The sequence below is a fragment of the Musca domestica genome, unplaced genomic scaffold (assembly GCF_030504385.1).
Source record: "Musca domestica strain aabys unplaced genomic scaffold, Musca_domestica.polishedcontigs.V.1.1 24, whole genome shotgun sequence".
Taxonomy (NCBI): domain Eukaryota; kingdom Metazoa; phylum Arthropoda; class Insecta; order Diptera; family Muscidae; genus Musca; species Musca domestica.
The window spans coordinates 5210910-5233957 of NW_026712272.1; the positions used below are offsets into that span (position 1 = coordinate 5210910).

Here is a 23048-nt window from a genome sequence, read left to right on the forward strand (position 1 = left end):
TGGTTGTATGTGCAAAATTCCATACTATTCGGGCTTATATTACACGTTTGGTGCACAATAAAAGGCAAATCGGACGAACATATATATGGGAGCTATATCTAAATTTTGACCGATTATCTCCAATTTCAATAGGGTTCGTCCTTGAGTCAAACAAATGATCTGTGCAAAATTTCATCTGGATCGGAAAATAAATGCGACCTGTACTTTGTTTACAAAAATACATGGACAGACGGACGGACTGACATGCATAAATCGACTCAGAATGTGCTTATATGCAGATCATCAAAAGGAACTATGGGTCTATCTCGTTTCCTTTTGCCTGTTACAAACAAATGCACAAATACATAATACCCTGACCCCCTTGTGGTGTAGGGTATAAAAACACATCCCCAATAAAAAAAGATTCTTAAAACAAAGGAAGAAAGCAACAAAACGTTAATGATTCTAAAACGAAATTCCTGAGAAAGCACATAAGTGTTATCATAAAAGTTTAATAATCAACGATTGGATTTTAATTGTATTAAAGTTTATATTCTAATACACGCTCAGAGAATACACCACCACAAGAAGGTCCACACAATCTAAGATCTTTGCGGCAAGAACAACGCTAAGGAAACCGCTCATGTCTATTCCAAACAACAACAACATAAGGAATCGTTTTTAGCTTTTCAGCCGACAATTACCTTTTGAAAGAGTCGAAGCTAACTAAAACTTAAATTCGATGTTTTATTGATGTGCTAAACCGACCCTCAAGAAAACAAATCAATTTCGAAATCAAAAGTATCTTTGCTTTTGTATTAGTCCCTCCACTCTTAGGGTATTTCGTATAAATAAGTTAAATTATGCCTCTCTCTCTCTCTTCTCCTACTCTCTTGTTGCTATCACTCTCCGTCATACTAATTTATTTAATTAAATACATAAACGCGTCTCTACTTCCAGAACTGAGTGATGTGAGGGTGCTCCCTCAAAATAAATTCTCCTTCTCCATTCCCATCCCACGTCTTCGATAATCATCGTTTGGCCTAATTATGCGAACAAACGGGTTGTGAAAAATTTTAGCAAAGCGATTGGCAAAACCAAAAAGCGGTATTTTTAGACAATTATTTTGAACATCGAATTAAGTTGCTGAATCCATTGGATAAAGTGGTATTTATTTCCAAAATGAAATTAATTGAATTAATATTGAGGTATGTCAGAGGATTTGCAATAAACTGTATTCGAATTAAATATTTAACGGGATTGAAACGATTTGGGTAAAATTTGGCAAATAATGAAGGTTTCTTTGGCAAAAAATCGATGGCTGGTGATAAAAAAAAATGAGGTTGAACAGATAAATTGACAAAAGCTAAAACGGACCAGACGCTTTAATGAAAATATTTTTATGGGCCAAAAATCGAGCCAATTATGAAGGGGAACCTCTTTGAGAGTTGAATTCGCAAAGTAACCCAAATAGAGAAGGATGAAATTCTTTGGAATTCTTACTGCTTAGGTACATAGTGTCTTCAGAAATATTACTGACAACCATACACTGTGCGACAAAATTCAACTTTTTCAATTACTACAGGGAAAATCCGGCACATTATGAAATTGGAGCTAAACAAGTAAATAAGCAGTTAAGTTCGACCGGACCGAACTTTTAATACCCTCCAAAAATACAGCTTGAAGACGTAAATCTGCATTGCATTAAGACCTTTTAATACGAAATTTGAAAAAATACAGGTAGAAATTTCGCTAAAATCATCAAAACAGGTGCTGTTATATGTGGGTCTATTTTCCGTCACAGACTGTTGTAGTACCCATTGCAAGCTTCAAATATGAAATTTAAAACAATTTTTGCGAATAATGTTCTTAAAATCATCAACATATCGAATATCAAGAGGTATCGTTATATGGGGTTTATACAAAGATGTGGACCAAATTTGAAACAATTCCGGTAAAAAATGTTGCAAATTCATCCAAATAGCGAATATCGGGGGTACCATTGCATGAGGCTATACAATATCGTGGACCTATATAGAAAATTCTCTTCCAGGGGGGGTAAAGTACTCAGAAGTAACTCCTTGTGTGGATTTTCGTACAATTCCTTTGAAAAGTTTGGCTGCAATCATCAAAATACCGAATATCGGGGAATACCGTTATATGTGGCCTATACGATATCGTGAACCGATATAACCAATCTTCGAACTTGGACTGCCTGCCGAAAAAGAACTGTTCTGTGAAAAATTTTAGCTTCCTATCTTAATTCATTTTGATTCTGGAGTGATTACAGCAGACGGACGGACCGGACCGGACCGGTCGTCTTAGAATTTTACACTGATCAACAATATGCAGGGTGAGATGAAAAAACTTATTATTAAAAATTATTCGTGATGGAATTCAAGCGTGATAGTGTGATTTCTTTATATTTGGCTGGAACGCCACAAGTGGCTATCGTTAGAGCACTCCAGCATTTAAATGTGAATAAATCTTTTGTGTTTCGTACCATCGCTCGTTACCGTGATACTGATAGCGTAGCCCGACGTCAAGGAAGTGGACGGAAGAAAACAGCAACAACAGCGGAAATTGTTCGAAAAGTAAAGAAGCGATTTGATCGAAACCCGCGTCTCAGCGGCCGAAAAATGTCTCGTGAGCTGAACACATCGCAATATTCCATTCGGCAAATATTGAAAAATGAGCTCTGGGTAAAGCCATTGAAATTCCAAAAAGTGCAAGAACTTACACCGCAACAGACAGAAAATACACTCAAAAGAGCTAAAGAGTTGCTTCGCTTGGCCGAAAGTGATCAACTGCCGAATTTGGTTTTCTCCGGCCGCAGACCTTGGATATTCCAACAGGACTCAGTACCATCGCTATCAGCATGCGCCAATCAATGGCCACCAAAATCTCTGGATACCAATCCGTTGGATTATTGTGTCTGAAGTATTTTGGAAAGCAAGGTTGAAACTAAAAAATTACCAACATGTCGATCACCTAAAGCAAGCGCTTCCCCAGGAATGGGCCAAAATACCGCAGAGCAAATTTCGGGCAGCTTATGACTGTTTCATTGGTCGTTTGAAGGCCATAAATCGTGCCAGAGGTGACCAATTCGAACAAATCTAAACTTATTCTAAATTTTGATGCTATTTCCGACATTTTTTGCTTTCATTCAATAAAATTAAAAAATATATAAAAATTATGGCGTTTGACTTTGTTGCAGTTTTCTTTATCTCACCCTGTATGTACCCTTGCTGAGTCTAAATTTCTTATTTTGATGAGTTACAAACGGAATGATGTACTTAATATACACTCCATACTATGTACGGTGAAGGGTATAAAAAAAGAACACGTGTATTGGCGTTTTTGAAGTTTACTTCGTAAAGTACGAAAAAGTGTGGAAGTTTTCAAATTAAGATTTCTCCGAATCCGGACATTTTAGGTATATAGTTTCTTTGGCAATATTGCAGATAAAAATACAAGACATATATTTGGTAGAAAACCTCAAACCATTCAAATAAGGGGGCTTTTTGATCCTCTTTTTAAATATGGGTAAAAACACCTTTTAAACCGGATCTTGCCAAGTCAAAATATTTGACAACAAGTAAAAAAGCTGTAAGTTCGGCCGGGCCGAACTTTTAATACCCTCCACCATTTGGTACAAATTTGGCATTTTCTAATAAATAAAATCCGTTAAAAATTCTGTTAATATCTTAAGAATACCGAATGCTTATACGACGACGTGGGCCAGCATAGGCAACTTTTGTCATAAGTTATTACACTATTTAAATGCGAAAGTTGAAGAAAAATCTGTTTATAATGTAGCTAATATCATTAAAATATCGAATATGGGGGGTACCGTTATATGGGGGCTATACGAAGACATGGACCTGCACAGATAATTTTCTAGCATGGGCTGAAGTATCCTTTATGAACTTCACATGCGAAATTTGAAACAATCCCGGTAAATAGTGTCGCCAAAATCATCAAAATACCGAATATCGGGGGGGTACGGTATATGGGGGCTATACGAAGACGTGGACCTACATGACCCATTTTCTGTTTTATGCTGCAGTATCTCTTACGAACTTCAAATACCAAATTTGGAATAATTCCTCTAAATAATGTCGCTAAAATCATCAAAATACCGAATATCGGGAGGTACCGTTATATGGGGACTATATGAAGACGTGGACCTACATGGCTCATTTTTTGACTTAGGATGTAGTATCCATTTTGAACTTCAAATACCAAATTTGAAACGATTCCGGTAAACAATGTCGCTAAAATCATCAAAATACCGAATATCGGGGGGTACCGTTATATGGGGGCTACACGAAGACGTGGTCCTGCACAGATAATTTTCTGTCTTAGGCTGTAGTATCCATTACGAACTTCAAATGCCAAATTTGAAACAATTCCGGTGAATAATGTCGCTAAAATCATCAAAATACGGAATATCGGGAGGTACCGTTATATGGGGGCTATATGATAACTTAGACCTACATGGCCCATTTACGAACTTAACCTGCCTACTGGCAAAATATACATGTGTGCAAAATTTTAGCCTTCTATCTCAATTTGTTCGAAAGATAGCGTGATTACAACAGACAGACAGACAGACAGATAGACAGACGGACATGGCTAAATCGTCTTAGAATTTTACGCTGATCAAGAATATATATACTTTGTTGGGTCTGACATGAGTATTTCGAGGAGTTACAAACGGAATGACAAAATTAATATACCCTCCATAGTATGGTGGAGGGTATAAAAGGGGGCTTTTTGATCCTCTTTTTAAATATGGGTAAAAACTCCTTTTAAACCGGATCTCGCCAAGTCAAAATATTTATCATAAAATTCTACTATAGGCCCTAGAAGACATCAAAAGTCTAAATCTTACCTAAACGCCAGGAATTTATGTGTACTAAAAACACATTTCAGGGCTAAAGCCGTACATTGGGTGAGTTTGGGCAAAATATCCTACAAAGCATCATTTCAGATATATAGTATCATTGGCAATATTGCAGATAAAAATACGGGGAATATTTTGGTTTGGAATTTTAACCCTCAAAGGGGTTTTTTTGATCCGCCACCTTTACACGGGATTGCAACAAGAAAAAAAGGTTTAACAAGATTATTTGTTTTAAAATTCTACTATAGGTCCTAGAAGATGTGAAGGGTCTAAATCTTACCTAAACGTCAGGAATTCATTAATACATTAAAAACACATTTTAGGTTTAAAGCAGCATTTTGTGTGAGTTTATGTAAAAATCTGCAACCAACCGTAATTTTAGATGGATGATGTCAAAGACAAAAAATATCCTTCATCAAAACTTCACTGTTAGTTACTAAAGAAAAGATATTGCTGTCCTCCTCCTTCCCTTCATTCATGTTTCCCAATAAAATACCAGAAAAAAAAACATATTTAAAAATCGATTATTCATGGCCACTTGATCTTCTAATTGCCGTTGCTCATCTGTGTGGTTCTCAGCCACACAAAGCAAAAAAAAAAAAAAAAAAATTCTTCCTCTGAATATGAGAAGAAAGAAAATCATCCACCACCATCATCCCAACCCACCCACACCCCAACAGTTGGTCACGCAGGGCCATTATGAAGGCAATTGTGCAATTTAAAAATGAATTGTCTTACAGTATAATTCTCTCGGGTGGTGGTATAACGCCACCAACATCCCTGACATGGAGAGGAAGTAATCGATTTGAGATGATATCCTTAATATTAAACTGGCGTTGTTCAGAGTTGGTAACGAGGAGGAGGGGGGTGGCGGTGGCGAGATTGAACTACCCAGCCTTATGGCTTTTGAGAGTTTATCTCATTTATAATACCGCCCATTGAGGTTAATCAATAATTCGTATGTGCTTAAGTATTTTCCTGTTAATGCACAGGACATATGTTTTGAGCTTGAATCTTGTGGGAGAGGGGTTGAGAAGGATAATCAGGAAACATTTTTTATACCCTCCACCATACTATGGAGGGTATATTAACTTTGTCATTCCGTTTGCAACTCCTCGAAATACTCATGTCAGACCCAACAAAGTATATATATTCCTGATCTGCGTAAAATTCTAAGTCGATTTAGCGATGTCCGGCTGTCTGTCTGTCTGTTGTAATCACGAATTTCGAATGAATTGAGATAGATGGCTAAAATTTTGCACACATGTTTATTTTTTCAGTGGGCAGGATAAGTTCGTAAATGGGCCATGCAGGTCCACGTTTTCATATAGCCCCCATATAACGGTACCTCCCGATATTCGGTATTTTGATGATTTTAGCGACATTTTTCCCGGAAATAATTTAAAATTCGGTATTTGAAGTTCAAAATGGATAATACACCCTAAGACAGAAAATTGTCTGTGCAGGTTCACGTCTTCGTATAGCCCCCATATAACGGTATCTCCCTAAATTCGGTATTTTGATGATTTTAGCGACATTATTCACCGGAATTGTTTCAAAATTGGTATTTGAAGTTCGTAATGAATACTACAGTCTGTGACGGAAAATTGTCTGTGCGGGTCCAGGTCTTCGCATAGGCCTCATATATCAGTACCTCCCCATATTCGGTATTTTGACGATTTTAGGTACAATACCCACCGAAATTGTTTGAGATGTGGTGTTTGAAGTTCGTAATGGATGCTACAGCATGTGACAGAAAATTGTCCATGCTGGTCCAGGTCTTCGCACAGCTCCAATTTAACGGCACCTCCTTATATACGATATTTTGATGATTTTAGCTAAAATGTGCACCGTTTATTTCAAGTTTCGAATTTGAATATGAAAATGGCTTATGACACACAATGCCTATGTATGTCCACGTCGTATAGACCCCAATATAACGGCTATATTCCGAATTTTTAAAATTTTAACAGAATTTTTTAAGGATTTTATTTTTTGAAATTTTCCAAATTCGTTGCAAATGGTGGAGGGTATTAAAAGTTTGGCCCGGCCGAACTTACTTCTTTTTAACTTGTTTTTTTTTTGTTTTGCAACATTGATGCAAATATTTTCCTGATATATAATGGAAATATAGATTTCCTTTTTTTTTGGTGACTTATAGCGAAATTTTATGAGGAATATTTTTGCCTTTGGCATTATACTTCTAAAATGATTTCTTGAAGGAGGATTTTGTATAAATTCACATGAAATACAGCCGTACTCCATACCCAAAAGGTGTTTTTTAGGGCAAGTTTACACTCTCTTTAAACGGAATCCAAGCAAGTCAAAATATTCTACAAAGTTATAAAATACCAGAAATCCATATTATAGATCCATATTATGGATTTCTGGTATTTTATAACTTTTTAGAATATTTTGACTTGCTTGGATTCCGTTTATAGAGAGTGTAAACTTGCCCTAAATAAGATAAAAAAACCTGTTTCCATCCTTCTTCCACTCGTTATATATTTACCCCTAACCCCTTCAATTTCGAATTCGATGACAACTCTCTTTAACCGCTTGACCTTCAAATGTCAAATTGATTACAGGGCAGGCATTCGGAAAAAAATCAGTCTTCTCTCGAAATCACTGTTATTATCCCTATATTAGATTAGATTTTTTCTCTTCACAGGTACACATGAATACACGTCCTGCAGTCTATAATTAAATATAAATTTATAATGAGAAATTACATTACACTTCTGTATGGGCTTCAAAAAAACCCTATAAAATTTTCTTTTATAATTATATACAGTCGAACCATGAAGTTCTACTAATTTTCCCCCTTTTTTATTTTTCTTTTTTCTACTTACAGTTTAAAACCACCACCCAAAGATGGCGTCACAAAAAGCAATCCCTCGAAACGGCATCGTGAACGTTTAAATGCCGAATTAGATTTATTGGCGTCATTGTTGCCATTTGAACAGAATATTTTAAGTAAATTGGATCGACTGAGCATTTTAAGGCTGTCTGTTAGTTATTTAAGAACAAAAAGTTATTTTCAAGGTAAGTTGAAAAAAAAAACAAAAACATGAGGATTGAAATAAGCAAACAAAGGGGGGAAATTAATATAAATTTTTGGATGGAAAAGAAAAAGAAGTCAGTAGCGTCAAATTTAAAAGGGGAGAAATTAACGATTCTAATTATCGAATTCGGCCTAAGGTTTCCTGGAGAATTCAAGCTCAAACTCTATTTATTTTATTTTGCGATGTAAACTTCCAAAAACCGATACTTGTCTCTTTTTTAGCTCTTCTTTTGTAATATGCTGGAATTGCTCCGTATTTATTTTATAAAAATTGAATATTGTCACGCAGAGTAATTTTTAAACCATAATTATATATTATTTATATATATATTTTTTTTTAACAATAAAAAAATATTTTTAATAATTTTTTTTAAGTTCCCACAATATATATTTTTTAATCAATGATGTCCGAAATTTAACTTTTGGTCCAATAAAATCGAACTTTGAATCACTCCACGCCATTAACAGACCATCCTAGCAATTTTTCACCCCCTCCTTGGGATAAATTTTTACTACGCCCCTGCGGAAAATCAAAAACCAAGTACTTTAAAATTTGCCAATTTTTTTTTCCTCTTTTGCACAAGATTGCCACCAAGTCACGCAATATATGATAATATTTACCATAGGTGACGAAGGTGTTTTTGGCTCTGGCTTTTTCGTCGATGACGTTTTATGTTTTTCAACTATAGCGTGACCATCAATCAAATGACGGAAACATACATCTAGTTATCGATATGTTTTGAAAAAATGGTGAAACAAAAATAATATTTTTGGAAACGATATTTTTTACATTGTATGCGATTTCAAAGGATTGAAAGGATCGATTTTCGGAGAAAGATTTTTTTTAGAAAAAAGAAAATTCTTGGTGCAATTTATGGGGGAGGTCAAATCATTCAATTTTCGGATAATAGACCTAAAACTATTGAACTTTTACTCGATAATATAACACAATATAGGCGTCTGAATTCGAATTCATTGTAAAGGCTACTTTCATGTCTCACTGTATGCCCTAAAGTTCGGTCTGGCAAAGGTTTTTATCCTTCCAATGGAAAAATTAAAATTATCTCCAATTTGGTGTAAAATAAAGTTCTTTAACGTCAAATGTTTCCTCTGTCACAAATTTGAAAATCACAACGTTCATTTTCTCAAATATTTGATATAGAAATCTTCAAAATAGCCGAAATTTTGAAATATTTTGAATCCCTCATAAGGACTATTCATGTTCATCTAAACTTCAAATATCAAGAAATTTATCTCAAAAATTTTTTAGGATTTTTCAAAAATTTGAAAACATAGGTTCATTTCTTCTGCCTCATTCCATAAGAGGTGAAGTTTTTTTAAAATCAAAATTTTGTAATTATTATTATTATTTTTAATATTCAAGGTTTTCTAGGTCGGAAATCGTATTGTTTATAAAAAATTATATCAAAATCTTCCTCGACAGGAAATGTTTATTTTTAAGGAAAAAACTCAAGGAGTTCCTCACCAATAATCATGGATTTATTTTTCAAGGACCAAATTTTTAATAATTTAAAAACAATTTTTTTAAGTATTTCTCAAAGATATCCTGGTCAGAGATTGTAGAGTTTAAATTCTTTTAAAACTCTTTCTTGAGCGGGGCCAACTATATGATACCCTATACCATTTTGCGAATTTAGTAGAGCTCCCATAACGAAAAAGTTTATATTGGGAACGTATGTGAAGTAGATCATACCAACTGTGAATCAAATAAAATACAGGAATGTTATTTGATATTATTTCGATAAGATAAAAATCTGAACCGATCTCGATAAAATTTGGCAGAGGTATTTTCGGGCAGTATCTGATGCCTGGTATCAAATATCATTTTTGTGTAGTGCATATTAATCATGTGAGGGACTTTAACACCAAATCGGATTAAATATACATATATTCTTGATCACCATAAAATTCTATATCGATTTAGCGTCTGTCTGTGGAAATCACTCTAGCTTCCGAACGAAATGAAGTAGATTGATAAAATTTAACTCAAATGTATATTATGTCTGAAGGACTTTTGGTATTGAAAATGGGCCATGTGAGTCCACGTTTTGGCATATGGGGGTTATACCAAAACGTGGGCCTAAACGCCTCCCGATGTTCGGTACTTTCATGATTTTAGCGACATTATTCACCGGAATTGTTTCAAAATTTGATATTTGAAGTTCGTAATGGATACTACAGCCTAAGACAAAAATTTTCTGTGCAGGTCTAGGTCTTCGCATAGCCCCCATATAACGGTACTTCCAGATATTCCGTATTTTGATGATTTTAGCGACATTATTCATCGGAATTGTTTCCAATTTGGCATTTGAAGTCCGTAAAGGATACCACAGCCTATGGCGGAATATATTCATAATCAGCATAAAATTCTAAGTCGATTTAACAATGTCCGTCTGTCTGTCTGTTGAAATCACGATACAGCCCACAATATTTGACGTAGAGCGCCAAAATTTAGCAGAGCTATTTGCATTGTGTCTAGGATGGTTGGTATTGAAAATGAGATATATCGGTCCACGTTCTGGTATAGTCCCCATATAACGGTACCTCCCGGTATTCGGTATTTTGATGGTTTTTGTCACATTTTTTCACTGATTTGTCTAACAATTATTACATGTGGGTCATAATGGGTCCTAATTCGTGTGGCGAAACATTGTAATTATAGGTCCACGTTTTGGTATAGCCCCCATATAGCGGTACCTCCCGATATTCGGTAATTTGGTGATTTTTGCCACATTTTTTCACGAATTTGTTTGAAAATTGGTATTTCTTGGTCATAAAGGGTTCCAGCTTCGGTGGCGAAACATTGCATGCGTGGGTCCATGATTTGATAAAGCCCCCATATAACGGTACCTCCCGATATTCGGTATTTTGATGGTTTTTGCCACATTTCTTCTAATGTTTCTTTTACCCTAAGGTGGAGGGTATTAAAAGTTTGGCCCGGCCGAACTTAAGGTGTTTTAATTGTTTTTTTTTTTCAAATTTCGCATTTGAATATTGTAAAGACTTATGACAAAAGTTGCCTTTGCAGGTCCACGTCGTCGTATAGACCCTAATATAACGGCTACATTTGGTATTTTTATAATTTGAACGGAATTTTAAACGGATTTTTCTTTTGAAATTGCCAAATTCGTTCCAAATGGTGTAGTTTATTCAAAGTTCTGTCCGGCCGAGTTTAAAGCTTTTTTACTTGTTTCTTGTCTCATGTCTTAGATATTTTAAGATCACTATTTCTAAGATTTTGTTTTATTTTGACGTTGTGAACATATTTTTCTTTTTTTTGTAAAAGTTTTTCCAAATCCTCAAAAAAAACTATTTTTTTTTAAATCTTTTGTAGCTGAGCAAACCGTCGCTCCAGTTCCGATTCATATATTTGAATGGAGCTCATATATTTCATCCTATGAAACACCCCCCCCCCCCTCTCTCTCTCTCTCTCCTCTCTCCCCTTCTAATAGAGGCTATTATGCAGAATGTCTGCATTGAGTGGTAAGATTCCTTACCAACATTGTTTTGACCTTTTATTGGCGGGCGGTATGATTATATTTCTTTGGCTAAATAACCGACTGTTATGCCGACTGATGGTCGGCAATTTGTTACCAATTTAAGTAATTTCTTTTTTTCCCTTTGAGTCTTGTGAGTGTGTGCGGAGGGGTTCCTTTTTAAACATAGACACGCAGTGTTGCGGGTCTTTGGGTTTGGACATTGTATGGGGGCATTGTGTGTTGAGTGCGGTGCCTTGGGTATGATTGCCTTAGAACCGTTATGTATTTATGTTGATTATTATGGTAGTAGAAGTGCTGTCCTGTTTTGCATTGACCAGGTGACCTTGAAATGTTAGTTGGCCGAAGGTAATAATTTTGCGAAAAGGAATTTCTGTTTTTTTTTTTTTTCAAAGGAATTTAAAGAGGGAAGAAAATATTTTTTTTGTATTAAAAAAAGTGCTTCAAAGGACTCTTGTCCTTTATTGAAATTATTATTATTTTATTCAATTAAGTTATTGTAATATTTATATTTCTAATTATTTTAAGAAAATCAAGATGTTTAAGTTGTGAAAAAAAAATCTCTCAAGGAATTGTGGCCCTCATTGATGCTAGGTGGCCAGCCGAGGGTTGGGTAGCAGTAATTTTTCCAAAAGATATGGTCCAAAAGAATTGAAAATAAATTTAAATGACAAAAATAAGAAAAACGTTAGAAAATATTTTTTTATTTAAAAAAATCCTTTCTTTGGTTTAAAGTCGTAAATAGTTGGAAGGGCTAATGTTGCCTTTGGATCTGGTTTCAATTAAATATTTGGGTAGGCTGTGGCAAAGATATGAAAAAGTTTTTTGGGTTAATGGAGAAGTTCTAAAATGGTACTAAACTACTAAAATGGTACCATTAGATATTATGTGAATGGACAGTGCTAAAAACTTGGTTTGCAGGTGGTTTTGGAAATGTGTACTAAGTGTACGAACTGTACTAAATGGTACTACAGTTGTAACATTTATGTAAAGAGTGAAAGTGTGAATCTGGAAATTGGGTCTTGGGGCCCTGTTAAGGGTAGGTTTGTGATAAAGAGATGGTTTAGGAAAAGTGTACTACAAGAGCTCGAAAAGTACTAAATAGTACTATATTTGGTAGAATTTGGTATTGGGTAAAAAGAAAGTGCTTGAAATCTGAAATTGGGTTTAGGGTCACTGTTCATGTGTAGCCTTGACATATGGAGGTGGTTTCGGAAATATGTACTAGAATTGTACGAAAAGTACTAAAGAGTACTAAATTTAGTATTGGCTGAATAAATAGAGTTTAAATCCCCTATTGTTCAAAACGTACTAAATAGTACTAATTTTTGTATAGGGTGAAGAAGTGGGAATTGAGATATAAAGGCGATTTTGGAAATGTGTGCTTTAATTGCAAAAAGTACTAAATAGTACTATTATTGGTATTAGGTGAAGGGACAGGGCTGGAATACTCAAATTTGATATATAGGTCTCTGTTGGTATCTGAAAATAAGATATGGAGGTGGTTTTGGAAATGTGTTCTTGTAGTGGTACGAAATTGGCAATTGGGTGAAGGGATAGAGTTGCAATCTCAAAATCTGATATTGAAGTCTCTGTTGGTATCTGAAATTGAGATATGGAGGTGGTTCTAAAAATGTTTAAAATGGTAATCCTGCAACTTGATATTGAGGTCATTGTTGGGTTTTTGGGTAGGAACGTAGAAATAATTCTGACCAGAAAAAATTGGATTGGATGCACCACCTCTTGTGGGGAGTTGTCAGAACGTTTGGGCCAATAAATCGCATATTCACTTCAGATCTTGTGTTGGTAGAAATATTGAGGTGTGACAATTTTGATGAGAATCGGATGCTCGCTTTGCATTTTATGAGCGTAATGGGTATTTAAAATTTTGACCCATTATGGGGGAGGTACCAGAAGGATTGGTCTGGTCTATTCCATCTTCATACCAGACCTAGAGTTGTTAGAAATATTGGCACATGCGAATTTTGAAGACAATAGGATGCTTGCTTTTCATGTTATAAGCAGTGCGATTATTGTGGGGGATGTTCCGGAAGGAGTCGTCCCATCTATCCTATTTTCATACCAGATTTTGTTTTAGTAGAAATATTGGTATTTGTAAAATTTGAGGAGAATCGAATGCTTATTTCCCATTTTATGAGAGTTATAATTATTCCAATTTTTGACCCCTTGTGAGAGAGGTCCATGATATAGTGAGCCAATATTTTCGTACCTAAGATAGCACTGATACAAATATTAGGATTTGTAAAATTTGAACAAAATCGGAGGATCCTTCCCCTTTTGGTGCAGTAAATTATTTTCTTTGAAAGTGTACCTGAAGGAGTGGATCGATATTGCCCATTTCCGCACTTGACTTAACCTTAATAATAATATTACGATGTACCAGATTTGGATCAAATTGGATATTCCCTTCGAGAATTAGTCAGACAGGCAGACAGACGGACGGATATCCCTAGATCGAAGCCAATCTGTCCTAAAATGGATTTGGTCCAAAGAGACCTGGGATATGAAACCATTATTTCTATCAAATTATTATTTTTTTATCAAATGATATATACCCTCTGTAGCCATGTAGCAGAGGATGTAAAATTAAACACGTTTGAATTAATATTTTTTCAAAAAATCAAGGTTTACACACTTATCCTTGAAAAAGGATTATTATCCTTTGTTGAGGTTCCTCTACGTTTTGGTCGTAGCAAGTAACATATATGCCATAAACCTATGACTGAGGGATTATAAAAAATTCCGCTTTAAAAATTAGTTTTCAAAATACCCACATTTACAGCTGGTCCTTAAAAAAGGACTCTCATCCTTTGTGGAGGTTCCTCTGCTTAGATCCAAAGAAAGTGGCAAATATTTTTTTTTTGTATTTCAAAAAAAATCCTTGCAAGGACGTGTATCCTTAATTGATCTTCTTAATTAATTATAGCCTTTTTTTCTAGTGACTTATTTATCAATTTTCCCCCCGTTATGGTTACAACAAGGGGCAAAATTTAAGATTTTAAATTTCTAAAATTTAGAAAATCCTTGAAAGGACTTTTGTCCTCTTTTTTGATTTTCAGCCACATTACGCCATTTTGTTTTGTGATTTAGTTTTTGCAATCCTTCGTTTATGGTTCCATCTTTTTTTGGCCATTTGATTGTGATTTCTGGTAATCTCTTACAGGGTGGGGTGGGTTCCACCTCCCATCCTACCCAAAAAATGAAATGAGAAAGAGATAAATGTGGCTTTTGCAATTTCCTTTGAGCGGAAATTCTTTTAAGGGTGTGTTCAACTGGATTTTTTTTGCTGCTTCTTCCTCAGTATGCCATTGAGCGGCTGCTGCTGCTGCTGTTATTGTCTTCTCCATAAAAATCCCAAATGACTTAGAGCGACGACGCCATATTTGGTTTTGCCATTTGTCTGCATATCTCTTTTCGAAGCTCTTCAAGAACAGCAAAACAAAAAACAACAAAAACACAATTTACCCCTAATCTCAGCAAGATTTGGTTTTTTATGATTTTCTTGGATTTTGATGTCCTTTTGGTTTCTTCTTTGTTCATAAAATTTTATTTTACTTTAATCATTTCGAGCGAAAAAAACGAAGCAGCTTAACCTTTAATAAACACTTTGCCATATTAAACCCAGGCGCTCCACTCCCCTGGCAGGCAAAGCCCCCTGCTATCTAAGTTCCAAAGCTGAATAGGAAGTTTGTACAACATTTAACGCGGTGAGACGGAGGAGGGTGAAGGGGAAGACGACAACAACAATATGCCTTGTCATTTCCTAACGCTCCCCAGGTGCTATGGCAAAAAAAAACATAACAAAGAACCCAACAACAAAAACAATTCCAACATTTTGTAATAGCATTTTGTCTGACGCACCCGTTCCTTTCGTTAAATTACAGCGAAAAAATAAAACAAAAACAACAACTTGAATGCCAGCAAAACTATGGTCCCTTCATTCGCTTATTCACCTTATTTTTGGCGTTGGTTTTATGGGGAGGGGGGAGGCTTTCCTTTGGACTACATAAACAAAAGGCCATCAAGAAGCAGAAGAAGACGAAGACGAGCATTTGGGAAATGGGCCACAATTATACACACAAACTCCATTGCCATGATGGATACAGACAATACACCCCCATCTCCCCACCTCTCGAGGAATTGGAAACCCAGCTCATTTCTCTCAATGAAGGGTAGTTTTTCGAAATAACAACAACAACAACAAAAACAGTTCTGCCAACTTCTCCACAACTTTAATAGCAAATTTAGTGTAAATAGCAAAGCTATGAGGATTCGTTTCATTTTTCTGTATAGAAAACCCATAAAACAACAAATAACAATAAGAACGCCAACAACAACGAGCACAGAGAAGACATAACAGCGCTAGAAAAACAAAAGAAGAAGAAAACAACAAAACGATTTGACCCTGACTTGCGCAGTTTTTCGCAAAAATCCCATCAATTCTTCTTGGGGGGATTTTCGAATTTTCTACTCAACAAGGATATGTGGCTGGTGTGTATAACGGTAAACATTTTGTGGATTCGAAGGATAATTGGAAATGAATGAAAAATGATTTAACAAAAATTTAATTCAAAATATGCAAAGAAAGGACCTTCAAAGTACTGCACGATGCAAGATCCTATAAAGATGGAAAACGTTCTATAAGCCTTCCTTTTATAGAAGAATCCTTTCCTACAAAAAACGATAGCATTTAGGGGAAATGGGTGAGAATCCTTTCCACAGGATCCTTTGGTATAGTATGTGGTTGACAACCCCTTCTCGAAGTAAAATGTACTTCAAAGAGAATCCTATCTTTAGGATAGGATGAGATCTAAATCATCCAGGTTCCACGTTAAAAGGATACGGTTCGGAAATTTTCTCAAATGTATTTATTTCACCGATATTCCACACAAAAGGGAAAATAATATTTAAAATCCTAGGAATCCTTTCGAACAGAACCCTTTGGTAAGGTACAATCATGCTTCATTCTATTACCTATGAAAGGTTGTGGTTGACGACCCCTTCTCTAGGAAAAAATATAGAATGAGGAATAAATCAACGAGGTATCACGTCGAAAGGATACGGTTCGGAAATCTTCTCAAAAGTAGTCATTTCTTCGATATTCAACAAAAAGGGAAGGATACTTTAGAGAATATTTTATCAATGGAAATGTGCTTTGAAGATGGTCCTCTCATGGTACTAAGAAGGTCTCTACAGTTTTGAAAGAAATTAACTGCCAAAAAATGTGCCTTGACACAGGGTCTAGTCAATGAACCAGAGCTTTTCGGGTCAGAAAAATATTTTTTAAACAGCCACGTATTTTTAAAAAATCAAATATACCAAATATTTTTAAAAAATCCATTCAAAAACCAACTTTTCCTTGGAAAAAAAATATTCCAAATATATATCCAAAAAATCCACTTCTACTGGAAAAATATTTCTAAAAAACAATCCAAAAATATCCACTTTTCCTTGGAAAAAATATTTTTTAAAATAATCCATCCAAAAAATACACCTGTGCTTGAAAAAATATTTAAAAAAAAATTCACGATTATGGCATGTCCTTGGAAAAATATTTAAAAAAAATCCACGTTTATGGCATGTCCTTGGAAAAATTTTTAAAAAATGACTGGTCCTTGGAAAATATTTTAAAAATATTCCCGTTTATAAGTGGTCTCTGGAAAATATTTAAAAAAAAAATCCACGTTTATGGCATGTCCTTGGAAAATATTTTAAAAGTGGTCCCTGGAAAATATTTAAAAAAAATCCACGTTTATGGCATGTCCTTGGAAAAATATTTAAAAAAAATGACTGGTCCTTGGAAAATATTTTAAAAATATTCCCGTTTATAAGTGGACCCTGGAAAATATTAAAAAAAATCCACGTTTATGGAATGTCCTTGGAAAAATATTTTAAAAAAATGACTGGTCCTTTTTTTTCCTTGGAAAAAAATATTCCAAATATATATCCAAAAAATCCACTTTTACTGGAAAAATATTTCTAAAAAACAATCCAAAAATATCCACTTTTCCTTGGAAAAAATATTTTTTAAAACAATCCATCCAAAAAATACACCTGTGCTTGAAAAAATATTAAAAAAAAAATTCACGATTATGGCATGTCCTTGGAAAAATATTTAAAAAAAAATCCACGTTTATGGCATGTCCTTGGAAAAATATTTAAAAAATGACTGGTCCTTGGAAAATATTTTAAAAATATTCCCGTTTATAAGTGGTCTCTGGAAAATATTTAAAAAAAATCCACGTTTATGGCATGTCCTTGGAAAATATTTTAAAAGTGGTCCCTGGAAAATATTTAAAAAAAATCCACGTTTATGGCATGTCCTTGGAAAATATTTTAAAAGTGGTCCCTGGAAAATATTTAAAAAAAATCCACGTTTATGGCATGTCCTTGGAAAAATATTTAAAAAAAATGTCTGGTCCTTGGAAAATATTTTAAAAATATTCCCGTTTATAAGTGGACCCTGGAAAATATTAAAAAAAATCCACGTTTATGGAATGTCCTTGGAAAAATATTTTAAAAAAATGACTGGTCCTTTTTTTTTCCTTGGAAAAAAATATTCCAAATATATATCCAAAAAATCCACTTTTACTGGAAAAATATTTCTAAAAAACAATCCAAAAATATCCACTTTTCCTTGGAAAAAATATTTTTTAAAACAATCCATCCAAAAAATACACCTGTGCTTGAAAAAATATTAAAAAAAAAATTCACGATTATGGCATGTCCTTGGAAAAATATTTAAAAAAAAATCCACGTTTATGGCATGTCCTTGGAAAAAATATTTAAAAAATGACTGGTCCTTGGAAAATATTTTAAAAATATTCCCGTTTATAAGTGGTCTCTGGAAAATATTTAAAAAAAATCCACGTTTATGGCATGTCCTTGGAAAAATATTTTAAAAAAATGACTGGTCCTTGGAAAATATTTTAAAAAAATGACTGGTCCTTGGAAAATATTTAAAAAAATCCACGTTTATAAGTGGTCTCTGGAAAATATTTAAAAAAAAAATCCACGTTTATGGCATGTCCTTGGAAAAATATTTAAAAAAAATGACTGGTCCTTGGAAAATATTTTAAAAATATTCCCGTTTATAAGTGGACCCTGGAAAATATTAAAAAAATCCACGTTTATGGAATGTCCTTGGAAAAATATTTTAAAAAAATGACTGGTCCTTTTTTTTTCCTTGGAAAAAAATATTCCAAATATATATCCAAAAAATCCACTTTTACTGGAAAAATATTTCTAAAAAACAATCCAAAAATATCCACTTTTCCTTGGAAAAAATATTTTTTAAAACAATCCATCCAAAAAATACACCTGTGCTTGAAAAAATATTAAAAAAAAAATTCACGATTATGGCATGTCCTTGGAAAAATATTTAAAAAAAAATCCACGTTTATGGCATGTCCTTGGAAAAATATTTAAAAAATGACTGGTCCTTGGAAAATATTTTAAAAATATTCCCGTTTATAAGTGGTCTCTGGAAAATATTTAAAAAAAATCCACGTTTATGGCATGTCCTTGGAAAAATATTTAAAAAAAAATGACTGGTCCTTGGAAAATATTTTAAAAATATTCCCGTTTATTAGTGGTCCCTGGAAAATATTAAAAAAAATCCACGTTTATGGAATGCCCTTGGAAAAATATTTTAAAAAAATGACTGGTCCTTGGAAAATATTTTAAAAAAATGACTGGTCCTTGGAAAATATTTAAAAAAATCCACGTTTATAAATGGACCCTGGAAAATATTTAAAAAAAATCCACGTTTATGAGTGGTCCCTGGAAAAATATTTTTAAAAAATCCACGTTTATGCCTTGTCTTTGGAAAAAATATTTTTAAAAATCCGCGTTTATGAGTGGTCCCTGGAAAATATTTTAAAAAAATCCACGTTTATGACTTGTCCTTGGAAAATATTTAAAAAAACCCACTTTTATGACTTGTCCTTGGAAAAAATATTTTTAAAAAATCCACGTTTATGACTTGTCTTTGGAAAATATTTAAAAAAAAATCCACATTTATGACTTGAAATAAATTTTAAAAAAATCCACGTTTATGACTTGTCTTTGGAAAATATTTTAAAAAAATCCACATTTATGACTTGAAATAAATTTTAAAAAAGTCCACGTTTATGACTTGAAATAAATTTAAAAAAAAAACTTTTATGACTTGTCCTTGGAAAAAATATTTTTAAAAAATCCACGTTTATGACTTGTCCTTGGAAAAAATATTTTTAAAAAATCAACTTTTATGACTTGTCCTTGGAAAAAATATTTTTAAAAAATCCATGTTTATGATTTGTTCTTTGAAAAAATATTTTTAAAAAATCCACGTTTATGACTTGTCTTTGGAAAAAATATTTTTAAAAAATCCACGTTTATGAGTGGTCCCTGGTCAAATATTTTTCCATCCACGTTTATGACTTGTCTCTTGCAAAGATATTTTTTTAAAAAATCCACGTAAGTGATCCTTGAAAAATGTTTTAAAAGAAATATGTTAATGAATTGCCCTTGAAAAAATATTTAAAAAATATGACTTGTCCTTGGAAATCGGTTGAAAATATATATGGGAGCTATTTCCAAATCTGAACCGATCTTATCTGACAGAGACATTTTCGAGCAGTATCTGATATCCGGTACTAAATACCATTCTTGTTGAGGGCATATTACGCATGTGTGGAACTTAAAACCTCAAATCGGACAAACATATATATGGGAGCTATATTTATATCTGAACCGATTTTCTCTGAATTCGATGTACTTGCTTCTAAATTGAATTCGGCAGGAAGTACCCAAATTCAGGTAATTTGGACTTGTATTTGGCTTTTGGATTGTGGACTTATATTGAAGATATATGGGAGGTATATCTAAATCTGATCCGATTTTCACCAATTTAAATAGGTTTCGTCCTTGGGCCAGACAAATATTATTTGGAAAATTGCATCTCAATCGTAAGATAAATGCGATCTGCATTTTGTTCACAAAAATACATGGACGACCAAACGGACAACTCAGAAAGTGATTCTATGAAGGTCCTCAAAAATAACTATGGATCTATCTGGCTTCCTTCTCCTTGTTCTCCAAAACAATGCACAAAGCCGTAATACCCTTAGCACTATGTGGTGTAGGGTATAAAAAGTGGAAGAATATAAGAAATCCTCACGCTCTTCAATATGTGTAGGTCCCTGTCCTTTTTAGATTTCCAGCCAAATCTACTCCTTTCACCACCGAAAAATTTCCCTGTCCTTTTTAGATTTCCAGCCAAATCTACTCCTTTCACCACCGAAAAATTTCGAAAAATTCAGTAAAAAAAATATCCTCAAAACATTAATGCATTTCGCCTCCTTTAAGAATTTCATAATCCATCTGTTCTAATCAAGTTCTTGTGCAGAGCTAATCAATATTATTTTTTTTTCGCTCTCATTCTCTTCAAACCAGGTGTGCTTTAGTTTCAGTTCAACACCCTTCATGCTATGTTTAATTCACAAATCCCCCCTACCCCTGGGGAACTATGCCGCACAAGATACACACGTGCCTTAAAAATCATCAAGGATTAACATGAATTACAAATGAATATTTAAGTTTGAAATTTCTTTTCGTTTTTGTTTTTTTTTTTTTTTGGTTAAATTATTGCCCAGACCAAATGAAATGGCCAGAGAAAAATTAGATACAAACACATTTGAAGGAAGCAAGGAAAACACGAACAACAACAACAACATTGTGGGTAATAAATGGACAACAGCAACAACAACGATAGGCCAAAGGGAGAGTACAAAACAAAACATATGTTTTCTCTAAGGGTCCTTGTTTGTTCACCGCACCACACATTTGCTGGGCTTGGAAGGAGGCCCGTCGCCCAACAACCAACAGCATGTTTGTTCGAACCAGCCAACACCAAGAAAATGTTCTGGTCAAGGGGAAAATATTTTTTCAAAGGGGGGTTGTTTGGCAACTTCGTTTTTTTTTTTCGTTTCACTAAAGAAATGAAAATTAAATTTCAAAATAAACGCCACAAACATTGAAAAAAAAGGATAACATATTTAAATGAATTTATAAAAAGTAAGAGTTAATAGACCATATTGAGGACATTGACTCATGTTGGTAGGTTTGAAATAGGCAGGAGGAGAAAGAGAGAGAGGTTCATAAAGGGAGAGAGCGAGAGTTAAACTAAAAAAATACCTCTCTGCTTGTCTGGGGTCATTAAACAAATTATTTTATTTGAAAATTAAAAACTACACAAACAGAACAGCAACAACAATAACAACAATTCGATTGCGTAGCCCCGTCTACTTATTTTTCTTTTATGTGTGATAAAACAATGAAAAGTGATCACAGAGCCGGCATATGTTTGTCGGACGGTCTTGATGACGATGATGAAGATGACAATTCAAAACTGAGCCAGAAAGAAAGAAAGAAAGAAAGACATCACTCTGAGACAGTAGCCGCAACTCGCACAAAATTTAAATTAATTAAGACAGTAACAACAACATCAATAACAACAAAGAATAAAAAGCGACAATAATTTGATGAATTGCTGTGGATCATTAAAATGTCTTTATTAGCGATATTCGAGGAGGAGGTGGGTTGAGAGGAGGTACAAATGAATAAAACGGCAGACGTCCAGTTGGAATCACATATCAACTAAAAACATTTATAAAAGCTATTTTTAGCAGATAGAAGGTAAAAACCAGTAAAGAAAGTCCTAAAGTCGGGCGGTGCCGATTTTATGATACCCTACACCACTTTGCTAATTTAGTTGAGCTCCACTTAATAATTAAAAGTTTTTATGGGAGAATTCAATCATACACGCTATGATAATAATTATAATTTAAAATTCAAAGAACTAAATATGCCGAAGCATTTGTATCTTTTAAATTCGGACTTGTATTGCCCATTTGGTGCGAATTATTTTGAAATCGGATAAAAATATATATGGGAACTATATCCAAATCTGAACCGATCTCGATAAAATTTGGCAAAGATATTTCTGAGCTGTATTTGATATATTTCCCTGAATATTGTTGTTACGGAGTGCATATTACGGCTGTGGGTAACAAATACAATAAATCGGATGAACAATATATATGGGAGCTATAACTATATCTGAACCGATCTTCACCAAATTTGGCATACTACCTTCTAGATTCGGTCGTATGTGCCAAATTCCATCCCATTTGGACAAATATTAGTCGTTTGGTGCACAATAAATGGTAAATCGGACGAAGTTATATATGGGAGCTATATCCAAATCTGAACCGATCTCGATAAAATTTAGCAAATGTATTTCTGAGCTGCATTTGATATATTTCCCCAAATATTGTTGTTACAGAGTGCATATTACGGCTGCGGAGGACAAAAATAACAAATCGGATGAACAATATATATGGGAGCTATTTGGCATACTTATTTTCAGGCCTAATTTGGTTGTATGTGCAAAATTCCATACTATTCGGGCTGATATTACACGTTTGGTGCACAAAAAAAGGCAAATCGGACGAAGATATATATGGGAGCTATATCTAAATTTTAACCGATTATCTCCAATTTCAATAGGGTT

The 23048-nt window shown here is 34.0% G+C and overlaps 1 protein-coding gene across 3 annotated transcripts in view; it reads left to right on the forward strand.

Annotated features, from left to right (window-relative positions):
• Positions 1–23048, forward strand: part of LOC101900847 (uncharacterized) — a 141426-nt gene that overhangs the window by 52311 nt on the left and 66067 nt on the right. For all 3 annotated transcript variants that reach the window (XR_009342356.1, XM_059123202.1, XM_059123203.1), the window contains exon 2: positions 7743–7933. Coding sequence is in view for 2 of the 3 variants with exons in the window: in XM_059123202.1 (XP_058979185.1) it covers positions 7743–7933 (191 nt within the window). In the remaining variant the exon portion in view is untranslated. The remainder of the gene's footprint in view (positions 1–7742; positions 7934–23048) is intronic.